This window comes from Musca domestica, unplaced genomic scaffold (assembly GCF_030504385.1).
Source record: "Musca domestica strain aabys unplaced genomic scaffold, Musca_domestica.polishedcontigs.V.1.1 44, whole genome shotgun sequence".
Taxonomy (NCBI): Eukaryota; Metazoa; Arthropoda; class Insecta; order Diptera; family Muscidae; genus Musca; species Musca domestica.
Genome location: NW_026712334.1, coordinates 4,794,420 through 4,814,122, shown reverse-complemented (window position 1 = coordinate 4,814,122; position 19,703 = coordinate 4,794,420). Strand labels below are relative to the sequence as shown.

The following is a 19,703-nucleotide window of genomic DNA, read 5'->3' as shown; positions in this document are numbered from 1 at the left end:
ATTATCATGATCTTAAAAGAATTCAAAAAATGTAAAGTCTGGAGGTCAAACTTGGCTAATATTTCGAATTCCAAGTGAGTGCTGCAAAACCCACAGTAATAATATACGCCTCCCTCACAGCATTCAGGACAGGGGCATGGGAAACACTTGTAATTAATTTATTTTGTTATCATTGAACTTGAAAACCTTTGTACAATTATAGCTTACATCTCACTGGAACACATATAAACTAGCGAAGCAACGGACCAAAAAAAAAGTGAGGACACATGTTCCGATACGCTCGACAAAACATAATTAAATGTTTATTAGAAAAATACACACACACACCCTCTCACAAGTGAAGGCAAATAAAAAATGTTACACCCTTAATGATCATTACAGACCAAAATATCCTCGGGGGATGATTTCCACACTTATGGAAAGGTAACACACACACAGCCACATAAATAAAGGCTGGCAGAGAAAACAAAAGGAATCCTAATACAAAATGTCCTTTCGACTAAAGCTCGCTCAGGGCAGGTCAGGAGGCTATATTTACAATAAGTGTGTGACAGTGTGTGTATGTCTTTGTGCGTGTGAAATGAAAATTGCAAAATAAGGATTTCATTAAAAAGAAGAAACACGACAGTAGCGATTGAAATCTCTCTCACCACCCCCTTCTCCCCAGCAATTGTAAAATTTCAAATGTTTAATTTAAACGGGGAAAAAAATTATCTGCTTTCTCTGATAAAAGGTATTGCAAAAGAGTTTCCAGTATACGCAAAGAACTAAACGGTTATTTGAATCCATCGACCCAACCGAAAAAGGGGTAACGTTTTAATAAACCCGTTTCGCATTGCCTCATTTTGAGTGCCTTGTTGATTTTAATATCAATTTTCATTTCATTGGTGTGGTGTGGTGTGGGGGTTTTGAAATACAAAACTCTCGCGCCCAAGAGAAATGGAAATTGAAAAACGCTTAGACATTATGCTGCTGTTGTTGTTCTTGTTGTAAATAAACACACAGGGAAATTTGTCTTAAGACGTCTGTGTCTGAATGGAGTTTTAAAATTAAAATGTAAAAAAACTCAATTCAATGCCATTAAAAATGATAATTTATTTGTTTTGTTGTCCGCTGATGTTGTTGTTTTATTTATTTATATAATTTGTGATATTTGTTGTTGTTGTCGTTGCTATTTCTAGCTTTGTCTCCCTCCACTGCTTTCTTTAGTTATTATTTATTCATTTATTCTAATTATTATTCCATAGCTGTTTTGTTTTGGGTATTTTCTCATCAGGCGTAGAAGACGCAGAAGAAGAAGAAAAAAACATTTGGAATTTTTGAAATTCCTCAAATGTAACGCATCAGCGTCGTCTGTCATTCAAACTGGTGGCAGTCAACCAGTTAGTAGTTAGCTAGGTAGGGTCTAGTAGCTTTACAAACAGCTTTATTTTGTAAACCAACAACAAAAAATATATTGTTTTTTATTCCCTTTAAAAAAAACGCGGTTTTGTTTTGACTATTTTCTGTCTTGTTAGACAAACATACGCTTAGTCCGTCTGTCTATCTGACGTCCAGCCATTCAATTATGTATTCTTCAAAGTGCCGTTTGTTTTTTGTTGTCATTCACCTGATTTGCTTTTTTAAATTCCATAAACGTTCAAAAAATCAATCTTCAATTTGTTAACTGTTTCTTAGCATTTTGCTGAGACTTGCGTTCTGACTTGGTATTCATCAGATCGAACCTAAAGGGATTGGGCAGAGCTGGCTGTAAAAGTAACAACAGATTTAACCTTATTTGAATAACACAAACGTTATAGCCATGCTCTGTTAACTGGAAAGCAGAATCACCTGTAAATTCTGGACAGCGGCATGAAACGAGAATAAAGATGGGAAATAATAGAGAAAAACGACAAATCATTATAATTTTTCTAAATTTTTAGCTACAAAATTCGATAGGAGACTGTAGGAGGTGTCCTGTCGATGCAAGCCGGTTACAAGGCGTTTTTCCTAAAAGAAATCTTCTGTATATAGTACATTCAGAACGTCTTCACCTCATAAAAGACCTCCGGAGGGTCTTCTTTCCATTAAAGAGTTTTAGAAGGTCTAAGAAGTCTTCCAAAGGAGGGATTTTTGAAGGACTTCTACTTATATAGAAGACTCAGAAAATCCTTGGTCTATTGGAGACCTTTACAAGTCTGTCTAAAAGGTGTAGGCAAGAGGCATATATCAATAGAAAACCACAACATTGTCCTCAGAAAACCTGTAGCCAGTCCTTGGAAAATCTACAATAATTCTTTTGTCCATAGAAACCCTGGGAAGTCCCCTCTGTCCCTAAAACAATCTTATGAATGTCTATAAAGAATGGGATACATATAAGACCGTTTAAAAGTCTTCTGTCTACAAAATACCTGTCTGCCTATACTATATATATTTTCCCAGAACACTTGTGAATTTCTTCCGAATAGAAAATTTAAGTTGACTTGGATCATAAAAGATCTTTGGGAGATCTCTGGTCATTTCAATACATTTCAAAAAAACTAAGGGTTCCTTTTTCGACCAACAAGCTTTCTTAATCATTTATGGACATGGCGTTAACTTAAATCTTGATGGTCTCCAGTCCACAGAAGACCTACAAAAGGTCTTCGGAGCTCTGAAGAGCTTTAGTTTTTTTAAGATTATTTAAATACTTAGATCTCCTATTTTCAATATTTGTAAGGAATCATTTTTATAAGATCCACAAGGCCTTAAATCGTGGATTTTAAGAAATATCCAAGGCCATTTATTGGTTAATATTGAAGAAATTTTTGAGGAATCCCTTTGGACTTTAAATATTGAATTTTTAAAGACTTTTATAAGAACTCTCAAAGGCCTAAAATCGTGGAAGTTAAATTTTTTTCCCTTTTAGACAATTTTTAAGTACACCTCGAGATTCTCTTTAGGGCTTTAAATCGTAATTTTTCCAAGAATTTTTAGACTCAAATCTATAATTTCAATTTTTAGCATGAAGTTTTTAAAGAGCTTCCAAGAACCTTACTAAAGTCCTGTTTCATGTCATTTTAGGGGCTTAAATATCGGATTTTTTTTAAGAATTTCCCAGGACTTCTTTAAGGTCTTTAATCTTGGATTTTACAGAAATTAAGGACTTTTTTGTAGCCTTAAATGGTGGATTTTAAGGACTTTTTTGAAGTCATAAATCGTGGATTTTTTAAAGACTCTTGTTTTAGAAAATTTTTAAGACTCCTCAAGGTATTTAAAGCAGTTGTTTTTAAATAGATAATTTTACATGAATTTTTACAGACTTTTTAAGACGTCTAATCTTGGATTTATCACATAATTTTAAGGACTTTTTTAAGGTGTTACATTAAGATTTCGAAAGGGGTTTTAAAGGCACTTGTTTTCGAACATTTTCAAGGACTCCTCAAGGCTTTAAATCATTGTTTGTAAACAAGACAATTTTTTAAGAATATTTAAAGGCTTCTGTAAGGATTCGAAAGTAGATTTTGAAACGGTTGTTAAGGACTTTTTGAGGGCCTTAAATAGTGAATCGTGGATTTATAATGAATTTTCAAGGACTCATTTTAGATAATTTTTAAGGAAACTTCACGACTTAAAAAAACTCCTTTTAAAGTTAGTACTGGCTTTAATCATCAATCATGTATTTTGAAAAGAGTATTTAAGGACTTTTTAAGACTTTATGTTCTTAAGATTTTATATCCTCAGTTTGTAAGTGTTTGTAACATCTTTATTTTTTTATTCTAAGGAGATATGATCTTTAGATGGAACGCCTTTGATCTTACATTATTGAAGAATTTTTAAAGACTCCTTTAAGATCATTTTCAAAGTGTATCTCAGAATTTTCAAGGACTCTTCTAAGGCCTTAATGAATTTTGAAGGAATCTTTATAGGACCTGGATTTTTTAAACTTTCCAATAGCATTTTTAAGGATCTTTTAAATGTGTCTTAAGGCCTAAAATCATCGATTTTTCAAGGATTTTTGAAAACTTATTTAAGAGTTTAAACCGTTTTCTAACCATAGATATTGTTTTTAGAGTGATCAATTGAAAACCTTGATAATTTTTTGTATCCATACAAAAGACTTGGATGTCTATAAAGAATAAGAAATAACCATTATTTCGTCTTTTGTTTCCTTCTCTCTCTCTCTTACTCTCCCAACCCCATTATTTTTATACGACTTCATAATCAACCGCATAAATCTTTCAGCTTTCCACCTTCTACCATGCAATATATCAATATATCGTTCTCGAAGCACCACCACCACCAGCTACCCCCCATAAAAATTATACATATAGAATACTAAACTTGATTATTAAAAAACATTTTTGCATAAATTTTGCAAAAACAATGTATTGTTGTGGTGGCGCCAAAACAGAAGGGGAAAGACAGAAACTCCTAAAAAGCCAAGACCAAAAATGGTAGTCTAGTTTTTGCTTGGATCATGGACAGAGGTATCAGACGCACATAAGCGTTTGGAAGCACAGCAATAGATATACCTTAAGAAATAGTAGAAAACTAGAATGGTCGTCTCCAGACAACATTGTAAAGTGCGTAGTCGACTTTGAAGCGTGGATGGACTGTCGTTTAGATAACCAAATACTCTTGACTTCAGCACCAAACTCTTTTACTAGAACAAATGAAAAAAAAAACAAACCAAAGAAGCATTAGAAGCAACAGTAAAAAAACCGAAAATAATTTATTCATTAGACCAACTTATTGTTGCTGCCACCAGGGCAGCTACTGTTGCGGCTTCGTGTTTCTTTTTTTCTAAAAGAAAAGTATTTTTTTCCTTTTACAAAATACTTCTTTCATACATGCGAGTATGTATGTCTGTATATATGTCTCTGATATGTGTGCCATGTTGCATATACAATGTGGGGGATTGTTTTCTATGCAACAAATAAAAACCAACAACATTGTCGTTTTGTGTGTGTGTTCGAGTTTGAGTGCTGACTTGAATATTATTGCGTTGTGCTAAGTACTTCATTTGTTGCTGTTGTTGTTATTATTTTCGGTGTTTTTTTCTTCTCCCCAAATTCAATAACTTTCAACAATGTTGCCAGAGCTGCTGCCCCATCTAAAAAAAACTTTACACAATGCCATACATCATTGTCACACATTTGCTGACACCGGTTATGGTTGAACGAAGTTGTACAACCCTAACAAACAAAACCAGACATTATTTTACGATTTCTTAGTTGTTATTGGAAAATTTTCATGTGAGATTAGAGGGAAATTTTGGAAAAGAAGATGAAATTGTACCTGATGCCTGAAGGTCGAAAGAGCTGTGGAAGCTCATGCTGGAGGAAATGTCCCATATGGTCCTTTCATTTATTTTCATTATTTTTTATAGTTTTAATGCGATTCTTTTTAATTATCTCAATAAGTAAAATCGGGGAATTTACCAAAATTTAAATTTTTAACAAATAGAACAAATGGATTTTTTATAATTTTCCATTTCAATTAATTTTTTTAGTTTTAAGATATATTTGTACACCCTCAGCCATATGAATAGAGAGGGTATATATCATTTGATACTGCCAAATCGTGCCTCATCGAAATACGGTTTTAGACCCTAGGTCTGTTTGGACTAAATCCGTTTCAGGATATTTGAAGTCAATCTAGCGATGTCGGTTCGTCCGCCTGTCTGTCGGGCTGACTGGTGCGCACGATAACTCTCGAAGGGAGTATCCGATTTGGTCCACACTTGGTACATCGTAATATTATATTGTCAAATTTAGTTCGAGTACGGAAATGGGCAATATTGGTCCACTCATTCTAATACCTCCCCCACAAAAGGTCGACATTTTCGAAGAAAATATTTCACTGTACAGAAAGGAAAGGCTAACCCGATTTTGTTCCACCTTTGCAAATCCTTATATTTGCATCAGTTCAACGTCAGGCGCAATATACAACAACATTTTGAATAATTATACCTCTTAAAAAAGAGTTCCATTGTCATTAAATTTCACACATCAAAATAATTTTATTTACCCAAGGTCTGGTGTGAAGATGGAATATATCGGTCCACTCCTTCTGGTACCTCCCCCACAAAGGCAAGGGAATTTTGAATATCCATGAAGCTCATAAAACACGAAATTAACAATCTATTTCATTCAGACTTGGTAGATCTCAACATTTTCAATAACACAAGATCTATTATAAAGATGGCAGAGATCGGACAATTTTTTTGGTACCTCACCCATAAAGGGTCAAAATTTTGAATAACCAAAAACATTATTAAATCCGAAATAAGCATTTAACTCTCTTCAAATTTCACACATCCAAACATTTTTGTTAACGCAAAATCAGTTGTAAAGATAATAGATATCTGCCAAACCGTTTTGGTACCTCAACCACAAAGGGTCACTATTTCCAATACTTATATCTGTCATAACTTGCGAAACAAGTCGGCGATTCTATACAACTTGCTATATTTAAATGTTACCCTTAGCCAGAAATCTGATATGAATATGTAATTAATCGAATTGGACAATATTGGTCAACTGCTTCGGAACCTCCCCCGTTATAACTCAAGCCTGGGGGTATACATCTGTCGGCAAAAAACAATAACTCTATTTAAATTATTTAAAAAAAAATGTTCGGGGTTTGAACTTTATTTAAAATATTTTTTGTGAGATTTTTCAGACCTTAGATTAGGTATTTACTCGTATTTTAGAATCTTTCCAGGCCCGCTATCGTTTATAGAACTATTTAACATTATTTCAGGCCTAACATCGCGGAATTCTTAGAAAAGTTTTAATTTTTAATTTGTCTGTTAAATATTTCAAATATTTTTGGCTTAGAAACAAATTTTACACATTTTAGTCTGAAAACAAAGCCATCCTAGACACTAATAGCAATCCCAATTGAAATAACACTACTTCTATTTTTTTCTTCCTTGTGAATGGCCTATTCATAACTCTTAAGTTAATAACCCAAACATTTCGTAGAAACGTGACGGGCATATTAAAATACAAACAATTATTAACCATAATCATAGAGTGAAGTGACAAGAATTTTGATATATAGCAACATATTCAGGCCCTACCTATATTTTTTTAAATAAAAAAACATTAAGTTTTTATTGCTTTGCCAACATTCCAGGCCTATTTGCATACGTCATTGTGGTAGTGACTAATATTTTCAAGACGCTCAATAATTTTTGTTTTCTATGAGGAATCAAGAAATTAATTTTCAAACCCCTTCCATAATCACTAAGAGCAAGGCGTTTTTAAATAATGTTTATAATATTCCCAGAGGTTGGATAATACTTTGAGAATTTTCCCTTGTAGAATAAACATTTTCATATAATCATTTTTTTATTAGGAATTCTGTCGACTTTCATCACAGCTGCCTTTTTACTATTATTTGTCATCTCTAAACGTTATTTCTCATATAAAATATATATTTTAGAAATATTTTCCCAACAAGTTCAACATCCATCATTTATACAGTATCCGAATCAACCACAAAATTAATGGAGTGCAAATTAAAACGGATTTAAGCTCTCTAAAAACCAATAAGCCACCAACCAACCAAACGCGGCAGCGAACACAAAGTAAAAATCTCAAATATGTGGCATTAGAGTTATAAATAATCGTTTCAAAATGACATTTTGCAAAAAAAAAACTAATAATGTCCGGACATCGGTTGTATACGTGTGTGTGTATGTCAGATGTCCTTTCAGATTATATTCACACTCACACTTACAACACTCTCCATCATTTATAGGATTTAATTATACATTTCGTTTCGTTTCAACACAGGCGTTATCGTAAAATTAAAATGTACTCAACTGAAATGCCAATAACAATTATTCTGTTTGGAAGGCGTTTAATAAACGCTCAATAATAAATCAAATGATTCGAGAGGGAGAGAGAGAGAGAAAAACTCGACATGAAAATAGAAAACAAATCCTTAAATTTGTGTGACTATCACATACACACACACACACTTCATTGCAAATGTGTCATGGGATGTTTGACAAGCAATGAGGGGGGAGAAAGTGTGACATTTCTGTGACTAATATCTAGATATAAATGTTTGGTACATGTCCCATACCCAATCAATCCACACATACATTTCGGTGTAGTATTGAAATTGCCCTTACTCTGTGTGACACTACATCAATCAAGGATCACAGGGACGTGACAAAGAATATATTTTGTTGCATTGGACAATTAATTTCCCCCCATTTCGTATATAAATGAATTTTCCTTCATTATGCCGAAATTCCAAAAATTTTATATAGAGAAATCATAATATCTAGTTCTTTCTCAGATTAATTGACAGATGTCAATATTATTATAACTGTGCCGAATTTAGACAAATGTCACATTGACTTGAAGTCGAATTAACAATTTAACAATTGGTTAATGAGAGTCATAAATACCAAAAATTATTTTCATTAGAACTAAAGTTTACTCAAATTTAAAGCTAGGAAGTTTCGCACATATAGGAGGCTATGCCAAAAATTTCGGTATTTTGGACCAGAATTTTTTTTCTTCCAAGGAGCCCATAGCAGTCATACTGACAAGATGTCATAACGACTGGATGTCGTGGTGACTAGAAGTTATAGTGACTGGAGACATACTGACAGAATTCATAGTGGCTAGAATTCATACTGACTAGAAGTCATAGTGTCATAGTCATAGTGGAAGTCATGGTGACTGGAAGTCATGGTGACTGGAAGTCATGTTGGCTGGAAATCATGTTGACTGGAAGTCATGATGACTAGTAGTCATAGTGACATGGGAGTCATAGTGACTAAAAGTCAATGACTAAAAGTCAAATGACTAGAAGTCATACTGACTAGAGACCATAGTGACAAGAAGTCTCATAGTGACAAGAAGTCTCATAGTGACTAGAAGTCATAGTGACAAAAAGTCTCATAGTGATTAGAAATCATACTGAGTAGAAGTCATAGTGACTGGAAGTCATGGTGACTAGTAGTCATAGTGCCTGGGAGTCATAGTGACAAAAAGTCAAATGAATTTTTTTTCTTCCAAGGAGCCCATAGCAGTCATACTGACAAGATGTCATAACGACTGGATGTCATGGTGACTGGAAGTCTTATAGTGACTGGAAGTCATAGTGACTAGAAGTCATACATACTTGTGACTTGAAGTCATACTTACGTATGACTGTACTAAACGTAACACATTGTCTGGAAGTCATGCAAACAAGAAGTTACACTGACAAAAAAAAATAATAGCGACTTGACGCGTACTAGGAATGTAAACCCAAATAACTTAAAGTCTTCTTCTTGCAGGAGTCAATAAGAAATAAATTCCTCAATTTGCTCTCACAAACTGTGCCGACCGACTCATCTAAATATAATCAACCCCTTGCCTCTCACTATATTCCACCATTAAAATCATTGTAATTTAAATAATATCTGCATTTTTCTATCGGGAAATGGCCCCAATAATAAAATTAAATAATATCATAAATTGTATTTTGTTTCCCATTTGAAACTAAAAATACATCCCTCGAATATCTCACACAACAGTAGAACAGTCACCCATAGGCTAAGCCTTATGTATGCACTTACGTATGCGTGTGTGTGTGTGTTGAAGTACCATCTATCACGTCAGTGATAAATGTTGTAATCACGGTATTTTAAAATGATACCGCCGCGTTTTTGTTTTTTTTTTGGATAAATTGCACCCACAGAGACAAAAGCCAACAACAACAAAACAAATACCGACAACAAAACTGTGGTTTAAATTAGTTGCAATTTGATAGCTCTTCGTATGGTCGGGGTGTGTGTAGTGTGTGTGTTGAGCTCCAATCTCTGTTGCTGTTGGTCTCCATTCAACTCCACCTTCTCCTCTAGATCCCTTTACTGCTTGGAAATAAATTGTCAAAAAAGTGCATCCATCCTATATATACGTGTGTTTGTGTTTCTGTGTGCAATACTCTTCATACACACACACACACACTTTTCAACATGGCAAAACCACGAAAAACACATTGGTTTCGGCGTGTTTATGCTGCGGTCCCTGGGTCTGGTTGTTGTCACGCTTTTATGGAGGAAAGAAGACAAAAAACTGCATAGGCCCACCAAACTCATGCATAAAATGCGGAGAGGTGTGCATTTCATATGGAAATGTGGGTGCCCGGACAATGGCGTAGATAGGTCTTTCTACAGACAGGATCAGATCATCCTTGATGTTATCAAACTACACTTATGTCTGATGGTGATATTGGTTTGAAAGAAGAGTTTTGATGGGTAACATATTTTGGTCTGTTTTTTTTTTTTTTGTGGGATATACATAAAACATCAAAAGGTATATTGGTGGAATAGAGTTGGCCAGACTTGTCGGATATATTTTTTGATGACTGTCGTTGGCACTTTTACTTTTTTCTGTTTTTTTTCATACGAGGTATGTTAAGTAAATCAAGGAAATTCACAAAGAATTGTGTCTGTCATACTTCTAAGAAACCACTAGGGAAGAATAGCACATAAGTCTACTCGCTCTGCACTGTCAGTTAGTCAGTCAGTCAGCCAGTTGTATGCAAAATGTCAGCTCGTTTTTATGAGTTTACACACAATGTTCGCCGACAACATAAAAATAATAAACAGGATATCCTTGCTCCTCAGCTCTTGTTTGATATACAAATGCAAATAACCACCCACAATGTCACGCGAAGAAGCATGGGTTCCCATGAATGTGTCCATGCATGTGCGTATGGCATTTTACAGGATTATAAATTTTACCAAATAGTAGTTTGTGATTTGTTTCATTCAACATTCTTTACATATTTGCGGTTTATGTTTTTCACATCAGCATCACATTCCTTTTTTGCGACACATCAGAACAACTGCAACAGCAATAACAACGACAAGAACTATGTTGCACAGTTTGTAAATCAATGTCAAATTTTTGGAGTATATGGGTAGACTTAATTTAATTTTGTTGCAGTTATTGTGATTTTTTGTTGTTGTATTTGTGATTGCCTTTTAAATAAATGGTTTTAAATGTTAATATTTATATATATTTTTTCTTTTTTTTTTTGCAGACGGTATAGTCGGCCCTGGCACAATAACCTCACCGTGGACGCCAGTGAGCGCCGGTCCCCCAGGAGCCCTGGGACCGGGCGACTCCAATGGCAGTATGGTTGACAGTAAAAATCTCGATGTGGGCGATATGAGTGATGTAAGTATGAGAAAAAAAAAACAAGTAAAAAAGCTGTAAGTTCGGCCGGGCCGAACTTTTAATACCCTCCACCATTTAGACCGAATTTGAAAATTTTCGAAAAAGATAACATTCGCCAAAAATTCTGTTAACATTTTAAAAATACAGAATACAGCCGTTATATTAGGGCCCGTACGACGTGCACCTCTGCATAGGCATTGTTTGTCACAAGCCATTACCATATTCAAATTCGAAACTTGAAATAAACGGTGAATAATGTAGCCAAAATCATCAAAATACCGTACTTAAGGAGGTATCGTTATATAGAAGCTATACGAAGACCTGGACCTGCATAGAAAATTTTCTATCACAGGCTGTAGCTTCCATTACTAACTTAAAATACGACATCTCAAACAATTTCGGTGAGTATTGTACCTAAAATCGTCAAAGTACCGAATATAAAGAGGTACTGATATATGGGTCTCATACGAAGACCTAGACCTGCATAGGCAATTTTCTGTCACGGACTGTAGATCCCATTACGAACTCAAAATACGTAATTTGAAAATAACACGGTGAATAATGACGCTAAAATCATCAAAATACCGAATGTTGGGAGGTACCGTTATATGGGGGCTATACGAAGACGTGGACCTGCATAGAAAATTTTCTGTCTCAGGCTGTAGTATCCATGTCGAACTTCAAATACCAAATTTGAAACAATTCCTGTGAATAATGTCGCTAAAATCATCAAAATACCGAATATAGGGAGGTACCGTTATATGGGGGCTATACGAAGACGTGGACCTACACAGATTAGTTTCTGTCTTAGGCTGTAGTATCCATTACGAACTTTAAATGCCAAATTTAAAACAATTCCGGTGAATAATGTCGTTAATATCATCAAAATACCGAATGTTGGGAGGTACCGTTATATGGGGGCTATACGAAGACGTGGACCTGCATAGAAAATTTTCTGTCTCAGGCTGTAGTATCCATGTCGAACTTCAAATACCAAATTTGAAACAATCCCTGTGAATAATGTCGCTAAAATCATCAAAATACCGAATATAGGGAGGTACCGTTATATGGGGGCTATACGAAGACGTGGACCTACACAGATTAGTTTCTGTCTTAGGCTGTAGTATCCATTACGAACTTTAAATGCCAAATTTAAAACAATTCCGGTGAATAATGACGCTAAAATCATCAAAATACCGAATGTTGGGAGGTACCGTTATATGGGGGCTATACGAAGACGTGGACCTGCATAGAAAATTTTCTGTCTCAGGCTGTAGTATCCATGTCGAACTTCAAATACCAAATTTGAAACAATTCCTGTGAATAATGTCGCTAAAATCATCAAAATACCGAATATAGGGAGGTACCGTTATATGGGGGCTATACGAAGACGTGGACCTACACAGATTAGTTTCTGTCTTAGGCTGTAGTATCCATTACGAACTTTAAATGCCAAATTTAAAACAATTCCGGTGAATAATGTCGTTAATATCATCAAAATACCGAATATCGGGAGGTATCGTTATATGGGGGCTATATGATAACTTAGACGTAAATGGCCCATTTACGAACTTAACCTGCCTACTGGCAAAATATACATGTGTGCAAAATTTTAGCCTTCTATCTCAATTTGTTCGAAAGATAGCGTGATTACAACAGACAGACAGACGGGCAGACAGACAGACGGACAGACAGGCAGACAGACGGACGGACGGACATGGCTAAATCGTCTTAGAATTTTACGCTGATCAAGAATATATATACTTTGTTAGGTCTGACATGAGTATTTCGAGGAGTTACAAACGTAATGACAATATTAATATACCCTCCAAAGTATGGTGGTGGGTATAAAAAACAAAATTATAAATAGGCAAATTAAAGAGTATCAGTCGATTTTGTCAATAGATGTATACTCTCAGCCAATGTGTAAATAAAACCTAAGAAAGATTAGTTAAATATAATATAAATGACCGTTTATTGAGACGTTGTGAGTGTTTGTCAACCCGAGTCGATAGATTACCTTTTTATGCGAGAGAGTGTCAATAAGCTAACAAAGTCGCAATGCACCAAGGTGGCTGGAAGCAGCGATGCTTCCCGGAAATCTCTAACAGCAACTCGGGCTGAGAGAGTACCCAGAGAGAGAGTTGTAGAGAAATGACTTGGAAAAGCTGCCTACGGTCCGAGCTGTGCGAACGTAGGTCCCATGGAGAGTTGTAGGGAAAATCTTCAGACTAGGAAGGCTTTCTCCCTACGGTCCGTGCCAAGCGAACGTAGGCTCCAAGGGAAGTTGCAGGCAACCTTTTAACCCAAGAACATATCTCTCTACGCTCCGTACTAAGCGAACGTAGGCTCTTTGGATCCTTTGCCAATATGCAATTCTAACTTAAATACTTACTAAGAGTCATATTTACTGTTAGTCATATGGACTAAAAGTCATATTTATTAGAAGTCAAATTGACTAGAAATCATATTGAGTAAAGTCATTGAATAAGAGCCGTATTGACTAGGAGTCACATTGAACAACAACACATTGTCTGAGATCAATATGATTTTATGTCTATTTTAATATTTGAAATCAAATGAATAAGAAGTCAATTTAGCCATTGATTCGCAATCAAAAAGAGTAGCACTGCAATTTATTTGTAAACAACTTAGCCCGAAGTAATGTTGGTTATGAGTCAATTTGATCAAAAGTAAAATATGCAAAATCTTGTCTAAATTGACGCCAAAATGAAGCCGAACTGACTACAAGGTTCAAAAGAAACAGGAGTCATATTGGCTATTGAATAGAAGACAAATTGAATATTAATAATTTTGGCCCATACAGGGTGAGATAAAAAAATTCAATCAACTTCAGACTGCTGTCATTTCAAGGCCACCTGTCCGACAGCTGTTAAAATTATTCCAGTGACAGATCATTATATTTTTTTCAAGCGTACAAAAGCATTTTGGTGAGAATTTTCCAGAAAAAAAAGTTATTCGTGAAGAAATTTAAGTGTGATTTCTTTATATTTGGCTGGAAAACCACATGTGGCTATCGTTAGAGAACTCCAGCATTTAAATCTTTTGTGTCTCGTACCATCTCTCGTTACCGTAGCGTAGCCCGACGTCAAGGAAGTGGACGGACGAAAAGTGCCACATCTGCAGAAATGTTTCGAAAAGTAAATAAACGGCTTGATCGAAACCCGCGTCGCAGTGGCCGAAAAATGCCTCGTGATCTGAACATATCGCAATATTCCATTCGGTAAATATTAAAAAATGAGCTCGGGGTAAAGCCATTGAAATTCCAAAAAGTGCAAGAACTTACACCGCAGCAGAAAGAAAATAGACTTCAAAGAGCTAAAGAGTTGCTTTGCTTGGCCGAAAATGGGTGAACTGCCGAATTTGGTTCTGGAGGGTGTATTAAAGCCTTGGGCACCCAAACATTTTGGCCGCCGACCATGGACATTCCAACAGGACTTAGCACCCAGCACACTCAGCACGCGCCACCCAAGAATAGTTACAAAATGAGGTTCCTCGCTCCATTTCCAGCCTACAATGACCCCCAAAATCTCCGGATACCAATCCGTTGGACTATTGTGTCTGGTGTATTTTGGAAAGCAAGGTTGGCACTAAATAATGCCAAAGTGTCGATGAACTCAAGCAGGCGCTTCGCCGGGATGGGGCCAAAATACCGCAGAGCAACATTCGGACAGCGTGTGACGGTTTCATTGGCCGTTTGAAGGCCATAATTCGTGCAAATCTAAACTTATTCTAAAATTTGATGCTATTTCCGACATATATATATATATATATATATATATATATATATATATATATATATATTTATTTATTTATATACAGGGTGAGATAAAAAACTGTAACAAAGTCAAACGCCATAATTTTTATATATTTTTTTAATTTTATTGAATGAGAGCAGAAAATGTCGGAAATAGCATCAAATTTTAGAATAAGTATAGATTTTTATATATATATATATATATATATATATATATATATATATATATATATATATATATATATATATATATATATATATATGCCTCTACTTAAAATGCTCCAGAGTCCAATTAACTAGGACCCAATTTGAAGTCGATTATGGGCAGATAGCTCATAAAGGTCGTCTTATGTTCTCCCATTAAGAAAGGAACCATCTAAATCTGGGCGACCTCACGGAAAGGAACCATCTAATTCTATGTAATCTCATAGGAAGGATAATAAATCAAGGCCATATTGAAAATACACAAGGCATCTAATAACAATTGATTTATTATCAAAATACACCCCCCCCCCCCCCCCCCCTACTTTCTTAAGAATCCAATCAATTCGTGAAAATATCTCTTGTTCCGAATGTGTGATTTTCACACATAGACACACACTTGCCTAGACAAATAAATTAATAAATGACAAGGTACTTGAAATTACACTCCTTTGTACTTCTCTCTCCCTCCTTAAGACTCACACACCATTCACATTGTATGTCCTTTAGGCATGCCTCTAAATAGTTTTGAAGATATCGAGACTTTCTTGAGATAATATTCCTGTTTAAAGCAGCTTCTTCACACATCATACAAATCAATATTAAGTACTCTCACTTATTCACTTTTACTCTGAGCACAAGACCAAGGATATTACGATACAATATGTGGGTACGTCCATTGTGTAGAGGATGGGAGTGGGGGGGGGACGTATAATGAGAATAGCATTTCATTGTCAGGATAATAACAACGCTGCCGTTGTTGTTCTTGTGTGTAATATGAAACTTTGTTTTCAAAATTTGTGTGTTGCGTTCATTGTTATTGGTATCAATGAGATGCTTTGTTGTTGCTGTAAGAGGGAGAGAGAGAGGTATCTATATACACATACATATATGGTTCAGTGGCAGGTTTAATCCTCAAAAAGACTTCCTTTTCCGACCGACTCACTACTGTTGCAGCCTGTTCCTCCTTCCAACATCTTTTGTCCCTTCCCCTTTGTGACAGTCAGCCAGATTCGGTAGTCAGCGCTATTTTCACTTGACTTCCCTCGAACGTGGAGTACAACGAAGCGGCACAAGCATTGCTTATTTAAGTACTTTTATGTGACACTTGACAATTAAAAATCACTTGTAATGGCAGTCAAGTGTATCGTGTTCAGTCTTTTGACACACCAACGCAGAGTATGTGTCACTGTGTTGCTCTTTATTAATATCGACGAAGTTTTGGCTGGTTGGCTGGTTGGTTGGTTGGCAGCCTAGAGAACTTGTTGGCCATCCTCTTTGAACGAGGTGGAGGAAAGTAATTTATCTTTAAATCGAAGGAGCCATTGCGTCAGCGAAAAGTCCACCTCTCAATTTTAGATTCGTTCCAACAGTTCGTGTTAGGTCTTTTTAGAACTCAAACTGCACATTTTTAATCTCAACTTTATACATCGTACTAAATTTTCAGACTTTCAAAGTTTTATATATTAGCTGTATTCAAGATTCTCCTTTTTGCGGAAACAATAATAGGAAAATGTTTATCTTTTACATGGACGTGTTTTCAAAATCTTTCGTTTTGACTAGAACCATTACACAATGAACTCACATCCATTTTTCTGTCCAAAACTATTTAAAGGTCCCAATATGTAACCTCTACAAAAAAAACCGTTCCATATCTCAATCCTAGACACCAACAGTTATCACAATATAAAATTTCGCGTTTGCATTACTATTCCTTTACCAAAATCCAAAATTAGTTAAATTGAAACTTTTCGAACAACTATAGTAGATATTTCCAAAACCACCTCCTTCTTTCTACCCTAGACATCAACAGTGATCCAAAATTAGTACCATTCAATACTTTTCGAACAATCATAAAGAGTGATTTGTTAAGAGCTTGATAACTTTTTTTAAAAAAAAAACGCATAAAATTTGCAAAATCTCATCGGTTCTTTATTTGAAACGTTAGATTGGTCCATGACATTTACTTTTTGAAGGTAATTTCATTTAAATGTTGACCGCGGCTGCGTCTTAGGTGGTCCATTCGGAAAGTCCAATTTTGGGCAACTTTTTCGAGCATTTCGGCCGGAATAGCCCGAATTTCTTCGGAAATGTTGTCTTCCAAAGCTGGAATAGTTGCTGGCTTATTTCTGTAGACTTTAGACTTGACGTAGCCCCACAAAAAATAGTCTAAAGGCGTCAAATCGCATGATCGTGGTGGCCAACTTACCGGTCCATTTCTTGAGATGAATTGTTCTCCGAAGTTTTCCCTCAAAATGGCCATAGAATCGCGAGCTGTGTGGCATGTAGCGCCATCTTGTTGAAACCACATGTCAACCAAGTTCAGTTCTTCCATTTTTGGCAACAAAAAGTTTGTTAGCATCGAACGATAGCGATCGCCATTCACCGTAACGTTGCGTCCAACAGCATCTTTGAAAAAATACGGTCCAATGATTCCACCAGCGTACAAACCACACCAAACAGTACATTTTTCGGGATGCATGGGCAGTTCTTGAACGGCTTCTGGTTGCTCTTCACTCTAAATGAGGCAATTTTGCTTATTTACGTAGCCATTCAACCAGAAATGAGCCTCATCGCTGAACAAAATTTGTCGATAAAAACACATTTCGAACCGAACACTGATTTTGGTAATAAAATTCAATGATTTGCAAGCGTTACTCGTTAGTAAGTCTATTCATGATGAAATGTCAAAGCATACTGAGCATCTTTCTCTTTGACACCATGTCTGAAATTCCACGCGATCTGTCAAATACTAATGCATGAAAATCCTAACCTCAAAAAAATCACCCTTTATTACACATTTTGTGCAAGTGCAAATCAAACCACCTCCTTCTCTACACTACAGACACCAACAGTGGCATTCATAACAATTTGAGGATTTCCGTTCTATCCCCTCACCCAATGTCAAATATAGTAGTATTTAGTTTTTTTTTTTACAGTTTAAGTGCGAATTTTCAACACTATCATCATATCTCAACTCAGACGCCTACAGTTATTTGAATGTGAATTTTTTTTAGTACCATTCGTACACTTATAGTTCACATTTCCAAAACCTCCTCTAATTCTCAATTCCTGATTCAAACAAAGACCTTAATATAAAATTTCGGGACTCCAGCTCATTCTCTTCAACCAATAACCAATTTAGTACTTCTTGTACAATTATAGTACACATTTCCAAAACCACCTCCATATCTCAATGCTAGATACCAAGAGAGACCTTAATATGAAATTTAAGGTTTCCAGCCCTATCCCTTCAACCAATACTGAATTTTGACATTTCGTACAATTATAGTACACATTCCCAAAATCACCTCCTTATCTCAATTCCAGATATCATCACAGACCTTAATATCAAATTTAAGGATTTCAGCCCTACCCTTTCAACCAATACCAAATTTAATACCATTTAGTACTTTTCGTACAATAATAGTACACATTACAGCAACAACAGCAACCCTAATACCAAATTTTAAATTTGAAGCATAATCTGTTCACCAAATAGCAAATTGTACCAAATATAGTACCATTTAGTACTTTCCGTGCACTTGTAGTACACATTTTCAAAATCACTTCATTATTAGAAACTTAACACCAAAAGGTGATTATCCGTTCACCCTAAACAAAACTGTTCCAAATTTAGTACCATTTAGTATAGTTCGCGCACTTAGTAATCATTCCCAAAACCACCTCCATATCTCAATACCAGATACCAACGGAGACCTTAATATGAAATTGAAGGATTCCAGCCCTATCCCTTCACCCAATACCAAATTAAGACATTTCGTACAATTATGGTGCACATTCCCAAAACCACCTCCTTATCTCAATTCCAGATACACAGACCTTAATATCAAATTTAAGGATTTCAGCCCTACCCTTTCAAACAATACCAAAATTTAATATCATTTAGTACTTTTCGTACAATAATAATACACATTACCGAACAGCAACAACAGCAACCTTAATACCAAATTTCAGATTTGAATCCTAACCTGTTCACCAAATACCAAATTGTACCAAATATAGTACCATTTAGTACTTTCCGTGCACTTGTAGTACACATCCCTAAAATCACCTCTTTATCAGAAACTTACCACCAACAGAATGTCAAAATTTCAGCTTCATCCGTTCACCCTAAACAAAACTGTTCCAAATTTAGTACCATTTAGTACAGTTCGCGCACTTAGTACTCATTCCCATAACCACCTTCATATATCGAACTAAATTTCCAACCGTGATCAAATTTCAAATTTTAGCTGTATCTGTTCAAATAATACCTAATGGTACTATTTTTGGAGTTTAGTACCATATTAGAATTTTTCGTAACCGTAAAGTTTGTATTTCTAACAAACCCTTTGGTACATCTATACTGCACTCCATCGTTGGGTCTGATTCTAAATTCTAGCTCATTCCCATTGTCAAATGGAAAGTATTCAACTTTTTTTTATATTTTAGTAATTTTCGTATCCTTAAGTACGAATTTCCAAAAATCCACCAAGTCTGCCCCTCGCGCAAAAATTCAAGATTCTACCTTAGCTACGTCTGGGCGTTCATTTTCTCGG

At 35.5% G+C, this 19,703-nt stretch overlaps 1 protein-coding gene across 7 annotated transcripts in view; it reads left to right on the top strand.

The window, feature by feature from the left end:
- Positions 1–19,703, top strand: part of LOC101901791 (protein scalloped) — a 415,109-nt gene that overhangs the window by 351,396 nt on the left and 44,010 nt on the right. For all 7 annotated transcript variants that reach the window (XM_059127348.1, XM_005180247.4, XM_005180246.4 and 4 more), the window contains exon 2: positions 11,026–11,162. In XM_059127348.1, the coding sequence (XP_058983331.1) occupies positions 11,026–11,162 (137 nt within the window). The remainder of the gene's footprint in view (positions 1–11,025; positions 11,163–19,703) is intronic.